The sequence below is a fragment of the Malus domestica genome, chromosome 07 (genome assembly GCF_042453785.1).
Source record: "Malus domestica chromosome 07, GDT2T_hap1".
NCBI lineage: Eukaryota > Viridiplantae > Streptophyta > Magnoliopsida > Rosales > Rosaceae > Malus > Malus domestica.
In genome coordinates this window covers 4,528,842-4,538,122 of record NC_091667.1, presented here as the reverse complement: position 1 = coordinate 4,538,122, position 9,281 = coordinate 4,528,842, and the positions used below count along the sequence as shown (strand labels likewise).

Genomic DNA, 9,281 nt, shown 5'->3' with positions numbered 1-9,281 from the left:
ATATTTGCACACATACACTAATCAGCACTTTTAAATTCTTCGATCGTCACTTCAAAATTTCTTTTACTTTTTATGATATACATGCTTCTCGGTTACAAAGTGAACTCAAAGCTCTCAAATCCATTTAATAGGATACATTAAAAAAAAATTTGCAAGCTACCTATTATCGTTAATCAGCAACTTTTTACATACATTATTTTGGTGGCAGCATAGGTAGATCAACAAACCTTCTACAAACTTTAGTCCTTGCATAACATTGACAAAAGTAATATACTAATATGACATGACAGTTTTATGATCACAAAAATTTTCAGCACAAACTTTCACAACCTTTAAAAATAACAATTGACAAAAACCGGTTCAGATTCAAGATAAAACTTCAATGACACTCACATGATAAATCTGCCATTCATCAAGTAGCATTCTTGAAAAAAAAAAAATGAAAAGCATTAGATCCCGAGCACATGCCAAAGCTACACCAAGAGCCAGCCACCAGAGTCCAAATTGCAGACAACGAATAAGCTCCTGGATATGCTGCACTTTGATTAATTAAAAAATCAATAAAGCAAAGTCCAAAAGTACATCAACATTATGCAAGAAACATGCCCGATAATGCTTTATATAATGCAACATTCATGGGAAATCTTTATCCCAGCAACTCGTACAAACAATATTAAGTAAACTATATTAATCAAATAACGGTTACTCTAACTAAAAATCTAAATGCAAATGAACAAAAATGTCGCCCTGCGAGTAAATACCTCTTGTTGAGGTCCACCAACTGTCGCAGTGATCACTCCTATACCTTCTGCTAACATAATTAGAAGCAGAAACCAACCACCTCTCGCCATAAAACGCCGAACATATTGGCCAATAGCCAAATTGAAACACTTTAAATGTCTTTAACGGCTGTGTTGCAAGTGTTAAATTTTCTAGCTCCTGGTGATGCTTCAAACGGAGTCCTGCGAAATTCAAAGATTACATACAACCTTCAGATTTTCAATCTGAAAATTGAAAAAATTAAACTACTTTCCTCAATTGTAATTTGATTAAACATTTAAAGAGTTAAAATAATCAAACTTTTTGTTCCTCCTCCTCCTCCTCCTCCTTGATCAATATTCCTCAATGTATCAATGTTTGCCTCTAACTTAGAACAACTTATCAACAGAGCAGCTCATCGCCGATCGATCGCCGTCGGAAAGCGCTCTCTCTCCTCCGTCTCTCTGTGTTTCTCTTCTGAGACTGAAATTTGAAGACGATTTCGAAGTTCGATTAAGTGTGGGAATTCGCTTTGTTGATTTGAGGGTCTTAGGTTTTCTCCGATTTATGGGTTTGAGGTTTCGAATATTTGTTCTGTTACTGTGAGCAACAGAGCTAAAGTGGACGATGTTTTGCCAGATGAGGCGAGGAGGCAGAGGGGAAGAAGCGGTGAAGATCCACGCGTCACCATTCTGCTCTCCGTTTGACAGCAAAGCAACCGTGGCAAAGTTGAAATAACAGCAAAAAAAGAGGGGTACCGGTTTTAGTATATATAGATAATATAAAGAACAAGTTTCGGCTGTATGATAATTGGTGTTTTCTTGTTTAGTTTGTTGCTTTTGAGTTGCATAATAAAATGGAGAAAAAGCAAGTTGGGGAGCTTGTATCTGTAACCTTCACATGGAGGATTGAAAAATTTTCAAGGTTGAGACCCCAGAAGCATTACTCTGAGGGTTTCGCGGTCGGTGATTTTAAATGGTACGTATGTTTTAGTTTCTCCTCCGAATGAATCAATGATATTCTTCAGTTTCTTATTCCCCTATTTTTCTATTTGACCAAAAATAAAAAATAAAATAAATACAACGAAGATCAACCACATGTCAAAGTTTAATCTAGAAATTACTGAACAACAAGAATTACTAAACCAGATATGATAACCAAAAGTAGCAAAGCCATCATGTTCGCTTTCAGATAGATGCATGTAATAATAATATGAAAATTTTACTTGAGAAGATGCTAAATCATTTAGCCTAAATGTCTTATTTTTTATTTTTTTTTATTTTTTATTTTTTTATCGATTGTTTATCTCAGGCAGATCGTTGTATATCCAAAGGGAAGCAGTGGAAATCCCGGAAAGCACGACCTGTCCATATATTTGAATGTCGCAGATGCTACTACATTATCATCTGGGTGGAGCAGATATGCCCAATTCACCTTGACCGTTGTCAATCAACTTGACAGTGATAAGTCCATAACAGTTGGTAATTTATTTACACTCCACACTCTTCATCTTGTCTATTTCACGTTTGTGCACTTGTTGGTGTTTCTGTCACTCAATCCTTGATTGCATTCTATGCAGTTTTTACTTTTCATTTTTCACAAGACTCCGTACCAAACAATTGTCTTAGGTTATGACGTCGGTTGCGGTAGCAATTTTTCTATGACAGAAATGTTTTGTAATCCGCCGTTGTTTGATTGTACAGAAACTAAACATGTCTTCAGCGCAAGTAAAAGTGATTGGGGCTTCACATCATTCATGCCTCTAAGTGAGCTTTCTGATTGCACCGAAGGATTTCTTGTGAATGATGCATGTGTTCTGGAAGCCGAGGTTGCTGTAAGTCAGGTTGACTACACGAGTGCTTCTGAAGTCCATGAAACGTGGTTTTTTACACCTATAAAACCCTCAGAGAACGAAAATGAAAGGCAAGGACATTCAAATGTGGACGCGGTGCAATTTCCACAGGTGCTTGCTTTTCTGGATTCACCAAGTTCTGAACAAAAGCAAACAAATGCTGATTCGTTGCAAGCTCCAATCTCTTCAAAAGCACTTACGACATCCAGTTCTTATCAAGTGCTTGCTTTCCAGGAAGAACCAAGCTCTGAACAATATTGCCCTGAGCCTAACGATAGCCCTGTTGAATCTCCCATAGTCAAGGAACATGAGCTAGCACGGTCCACCCCACTTGGTGAGCTCATGGATTTCCGGGGTTTAGGGAATATAGACAAAGATTATGTTCCATTTCTAGAGGAAGTCTGTTTGTTGCATCCTTCATTGATCGAGTGCCAAAGGAAGAGAAGTCGTGTGTTTACTGAATGGGCATTCACAGCTTTGGGTAGACTCCTGCACTTTTTGAAGACTACAAAGGGTAAGGATATGATCGAGGATCCCTGTGAGGAGCACCTTCAACTTTTATGGGAGGAGCTCGGAACCTTCAAATTTGACTTGGCTTGGTTGGAGCCTCATGTTCAGTCTGCTTTGGGTATGAAGAAGTTTGTGGAAAGAGAACGACATGTAATGGAGCTGAGAAATAATGTGGATGCTTTGGATATTGAGATCAAGAGGTTGAAGGCTTGGCTAACTGTTGCGGAGGTAGAATTTGTGGGTGCGAAAACAGACATGGGAGAGGCAGAACAAAGCTTTGTTGCAATAAATATGGATAGTGAGCTCGGTTATGGCGGGTGGCATTAGCTGTCCTTGGAGAATTCTCTCTTTTATATGAAAAAACACATGCAATCTATGTATTACAGGTCAAACTCCCTTGCATGTGAAGGATGAATGTGATCATGTTTCTTAACAATGGAGCGGGAATGCCCTGCCATTTCAGTTTTTGTTCTGATTCGGTTCCATTAAGTTGGATCCGAATCCCGCTTGTGTTTTTCGTTTTGTACCAAGATTCTGCTACATGGCAGAGCACGCGGTGGCTGCGTTTGCTGCTATGGAGAATCGTAGCTGTTTTTAGGAACGTTTTGAGCCAATCGAGATTTGTTCAGTCGCTGATCATATTTGTATTGACCTTGGCAACCTCCAAAAGGGTTCTAGCATGTGATCATCTTGACAACCTCTCCGACTTCATAGTCCAGCCAAATAACATAACGATTATTCCTCCATTTTCACTTACACTGGATAAGTCAATATTTAGGAATATTTTGTAATTATTAGTCATGTTTTAGGAAGGATATTATGTCCTTTATTGTTTCCTTATTGTTCGTGCATCGCGTACAATTGCTGTGTTGGTTTGTTATTGTGCCGTGTGTGTTTCACAATTGCTACTGCTTTGCAATTGTGCCGTGTGTGCTTTACAAGTGCTGTGGTGCTTTGCAATTATGTCATGTGTGTTTTAACAATTGTTGTTGCTTGTAATTGCGGCTCATAATTGCTGTGATATATGCCCGTGTAAGAGCTACAGACGTGGAGTATTTTTTCTGCTTCTATTGTAAGTATTTCAAATTGTGCCGCCTTGTGTTTGCTGCGATTTCCTCTGCAGGAAAAAAATCGTCTGCTGCATGTATGTGTGTGTGTTGTGTTGAGCCGTGACCAATAGCAAGCGACAAAAGTGAGTTGGGGCTGAAGTTGGAGGGTGGGGCGCATGGCTCTACCCACGGTTTAGTCGTGAATCCGGTTGTTATTCAGAGGATGCTTCGGCAGTACCAAGTACTGTAAAATTTAATGGATCAAATTATCCTATAACATCCCACATCGGGGAGTGATCCTTAAATGTATTTGGGAGCTCACTGGCTTTGGATTCCGTAGGAACTCCGAAGTTAAGCGAGAATGAGGCCAAAGCACTCCCAGAATGGGTGACCCACTGGGAAGTTGCTCGTGAGTTCCCAAAAACAAAACCGTGAGGGAATGGTAAGCCCAAAGCGGATAATATCGTGCTACGGTGGTAGAACGGGCCCGGGATGTGATTCGCCCCCGGCCGGGATGTGACATATCCTCTTTGGTCCAAGGTGTTGGAGATGCATATCACTAGGCGTGGTAAGAAAGGATTCGTGACAAGGAGCACCAAATAGCCCAAGGAAGACAATGTCGAGTATGAAGTTTGGGAGACAGGGAATGCAATTGTGAAAGGGTGGCTGATTAATTCCATGGATCCTACCGTCATGGGATTTTTCATTCATCTTCGTACTGCTAAAGAAGTCTGGGAAGAAATTGTTTGAACCTATTATGATGGGTCTGATATTTCTCAGATTTATGAGTTGAAGGTGAGGTCATTCCAACTTCGCCAAGAAAGAAGACCTATCGGTGTATACTATGTCGATCTCAAAGCTATCTGGCAAGAGTTGGATCAAAGAAAACAAATCAAGATGGAGTGTGTTATTGACTTGAAGACACTTTGAGAAGAGATTCAACTGGATCGTGTGTATGCCTTCCTAGCATGGCTTGATGATATTTTTTACAAAGTGCGTAGTGATATTTTGAGAACTCAACCTTTACCATTTGTAGATGAGGTGTTCTCCATTGTTAGGCGGGAAGCACAACGCCATGCAACTATGATGGGAAGCAGGTGTTGGGAAGCAAAGAGGAGCTCCTCCCGTGGCTATGGTGTCACGGCCACCTTTGGGTAGCCGGTCTTTTAATTCATCACCATTGGCCAATTCTCGGCCATTCACTCGAGAAAACAAGGATGATTTGAAGTGCACTTTTTGTGGGCAAACTCGTCATACATAAGATACATGTTTTCATAAACATGAAGTACCTGAATGGTTCCCTAAATTTAAGAAAAAGTTACGTGCCAAGGAACGAGCCGCTAATGGAGTAAGTGGAAGCCGTGCATCCGTTGCCATTGCCACTAAGGATGTTGTACCTGACGTGCCCCCCTCTAATGATCCAAGTCAAAGCTTGTTGACTAGGACCACTCCTAGTGAATCCTCGGCCACTCCAAGTAGTATGGGGCGTGTTCTTTTAGCTTCTGATATGGAACTGTTGGAAATGTGCCCTAAAGCCAATCATATGATGATACTTTACGGACATTTCACATGTTAAACTAATCTAGTTTTACATATAAAGGGCAAAGATTATTGTTTGAGTCGTCTCATATAAATGTTATATGCTTAAACGATAAAGTCCAAGGAATATGTGATTGGGAGAATGTAATCTAATGAAGTTAGATTCATGAGACCATTCTGTCGTAGACACATCCTAAATGTTCCTGATCATAGGATTGTCAATTGGGCATTGACAGTCCGTAAAGATCGGTACGTACTATGTCTTCTCTCAGGGAGAGTGATTAGTCTCGAGTCATTGGTGTGTGTGACATCAAGACAAGTACGTAGGTGCTCAATAGAGAATGAGTACACTGAACGTGATCAACGAAGAGTTCTCATATTCCATGTCACATAAGAACTCATGGTTGGGATAATGCAAAGTAGTCCTTTGACCTGAGGCATCACATTTGTCTTGTGGTTAAGTCCTTGATCTTTGATTATGTCAAAGTCACCCCATCGGGGTGTCCACGGCATCGTTGGGGTTAAGCCACTTAGCTATGGAGACAAGTGAATGCGCAACAAGGGATCTCTAACCTTCAAACAGTTGAGGGAGAATACTCTATGATATGATTTGGAATCTCTGGCCAGAGTATGAATGAGATTAGGGAATGCGTTCCAAATCACATTCAAGGAAATCATATAAGCAAACGATTTACATTGGATAGTAGACGTGAGTAAATAAACTATCATACCAAACAATGTGGTCAAGAGTATTAGATTAGAGAAAGACCGTATTGCATTTGTAATCCCGAACTGAATAGGTTCTCTATCCTCTTCTGATTAGCTTGGGTAACCATGATATGCTGCTAGGTGTCACTCATGGTTTGTGGAAGCCCTAAACGTGTGTAATCACTAAAGGGAGAATTGAAAATAGTTTCAATTCACAATCGATGTAAAATGGTTTTAATCGCCCATTACCTCTCTAAAATGAACCTAATGGATCGCACACCATAAAAGGTGGAGATTGAAGATTAAACGGAGATGAGTAAGAATGATTAAATGGTTTAATCATTTATTTATGGCAAGGATTAATTGATATGTTAATTAATCAAACGAATAAGTTCGTTAAAGACCTCGGGATAGTTATGGACCTTAAGGTCCAATGGGCTTCGAACGTCAAGCCCATTGACTTAAGTTGTATGACAACTTAATGAATAAAGATTCACAAAGGCCCAAAAGCCCAAAAATCCCAATATGGCCGGCCATAGTAGATGAATTAGGGTTTTGGTTCTTTAGGTCACTTATTTGAAGGGACTATATAAAGGACTTTATAACCAAAATTCATTAAGGGTTAGTTTTTGGGGAAAAATTGGAGAGAATTGTCTCTCCATTTCTCTCTAAAGAGGCCGGCCCTTTGGAGTAAGAATATAGCAATCCTAACAACTCCAAAGTCGCTCATTTCTTCTACAATCTAACCTTGGTGAAGAGACTTAGAGGTTCTCAATTTTGGGAACTTGGAGAAACCTATTCTTCCAACCAAATCCATAGATTTTAGATGCAAGGAATGAAGGCCCTCTCTTTGGGTGATTAGCCTTTGCTTATGCAAGGAGGAATCTACAAAGGTAATAATTTCAACTCACTTTGTTTTGAGTTGATTAATGGTTCACCAATCTACTAGGCTTTGAATTTCATGGTAATGTTTTGTTTTTGAGTACATGCAAGCATGATTCCGCCTTTAATTGTTAATTGCATGTCATATGATGTTGCTCAAATGAACATGTTTTTCAAAATAAATCCTTCAGGAACATCATACATGATATTTAGACCAAGGAGATAATTGGGCGTGGCACTAAGAGAGAGGGGTTATATTATGTGGATGACGTCGTTCATGGCAGAGGTAATGCAGTTCGAGCATCCCGTACCAGTAATTTGCAAGAAGTTTGGTTATTGCATCGTCGGTTAGGACATGCTTCGGTTGGTTATTTAAGGCGTATGTTGCCTAGTTTATTTCATGAAATAAAATAATCAGACTTACATTGTGAAGTGTGTATTCTCGCAAAAGAGTTATCGCGCTTCGTTTCCTCCTAGTATGAATAAAAGATTATTTCCTTTTGATCTTGTGCACTCTGATGTTTGGGGTCCATCTCCTGTTATTACTTTGTCTGGAATTAAATGGTTTGTTACCTTCGTTGATGATTGCACTCGTATGACTTGGATTTATGTGATGAAGAATAAAAGTGATGTTAGTATGGTGTTTCGGTCTTTCTCTCAAATGGTTGCAACACAATATTCCTCTGTTATTAACGTTCTCCGCTCTGATAATGGAGGTGAGTATATTGGTTCCAAGTTATCTGGCTTACTTCGAAATCAAAGAATTCTACATGAAACTTCATGTCCTTATACCCCATAACAAAATGGGGTTGCTGAGTGAAAGAACTATAATATCTTGGAAATTGTCCGTGCCTTGCTCATTGGTTAGTCCGTACCTAAACGGTTCTGGCCTGAATTTGTCACCTATGCCGTGTATATGATTAACCATATGCCATCCTGGGTTGTGGACTTTCGTACACCTCTCCAAGTGTTGACATAATTTGTTCCCGTAGTATTAACCAATACTCTTACTCCTCGTGTATTTGGGTGTGTAGCCTATATTCATATTCACAAGATTCATCGTAGTAAGTTATATCCATGTGCTCACCAGTGTGTTTTTCTAGAATTTGCTCCTTAACAAAAAGGGTATAAGTGTTACCACCCTGAAACTCGCCATATGTATGTGACCATGGATGTTACTTTGTCTGAATCTGAGTTCTTTTATGCTTCAATTCCATCACCTTCCAATCATCAAGGGGAGAATGCTAGTGGTGATCTTGGGTGGTTGGAAATATGTAACTCATGGGGAGCATTTGTTGAAAAAGAAAGCTATGAAAGTTCTCGGCAAGGCACTGTTGAAAATGGAAATAGTGGCTCTCGGCAAGACACTGCCGATAATTGGAATATCATGCAGCTGTCGAGCACTAAACCAGCTGGGTCTTCTTGGCAACAGATTGCCGAGTGTGATGCAGAGTGTTAGCAATGAGTTGTCGAACCAGTTACACCGCTCCAACAACCATTAGCTACCGAACCAACACCCCCTCTCTATTGAGCTTGTTAATGCCACCCAATGTGTATTCTCTGAATATCCCTGAGGTAAGTACTACTGATGCTTATGTAACTAATCCAGATAATATTATGAGTACATATAAGTTGCCGCCAAGGTAAAATCGTGGTGTTCCTCCTGACAGGTTTTCTCCTGAAGGAAAAATGAAGTATCCAATAGCTAATTATGTGCCATGCTCAAACCTTGCACCAGAACGTAAAGCCTGGGTAAATAATATAAAAGTAATCCAAGCACCAACCCGAGTTAAGGAGGCCTTGAAGGATCCTAAATGGGCTACTGCAATGGATAAGGAAATGATGGCACTACATAAGAATGATAAATGGGAGGTAACGAAGCTACCTAAAGAAAAGAAATCGGTTGGGTGTAGATGAGTCTTTATGATCAAATACAAGGCAGACAAATCAGCAGACAGGTATAAAGCAAGGTTTGTAGCAAA

General features: G+C 39.8%; 1 protein-coding gene and 1 long non-coding RNA gene across 2 annotated transcripts; one reads left to right on the top strand and one right to left on the bottom strand.

Moving 5' to 3' along the window:
- Positions 1-307: 307 nt before the first annotated feature.
- LOC103438632 (uncharacterized) lies at positions 308-1,585 on the bottom strand. Its single transcript, XR_529866.4, has 3 exons — positions 1,081-1,585; positions 762-962; positions 308-534 (listed from the first exon to the last, which is right to left on the bottom strand). It is a non-coding gene; the product is annotated as an uncharacterized lncRNA (long non-coding RNA).
- Positions 1,560-3,867, top strand: LOC103438631 (uncharacterized). The gene is made up of 3 exons (XM_008377165.4): positions 1,560-1,737; positions 2,071-2,240; positions 2,463-3,867. Exons 1-3 carry the CDS (start codon positions 1,616-1,618, stop codon positions 3,446-3,448), a joined length of 1,278 nt encoding a protein of 425 aa, XP_008375387.1. The 5' UTR covers positions 1,560-1,615; the 3' UTR covers positions 3,449-3,867.
- Positions 3,868-9,281: the final 5,414 nt, after the last annotated feature.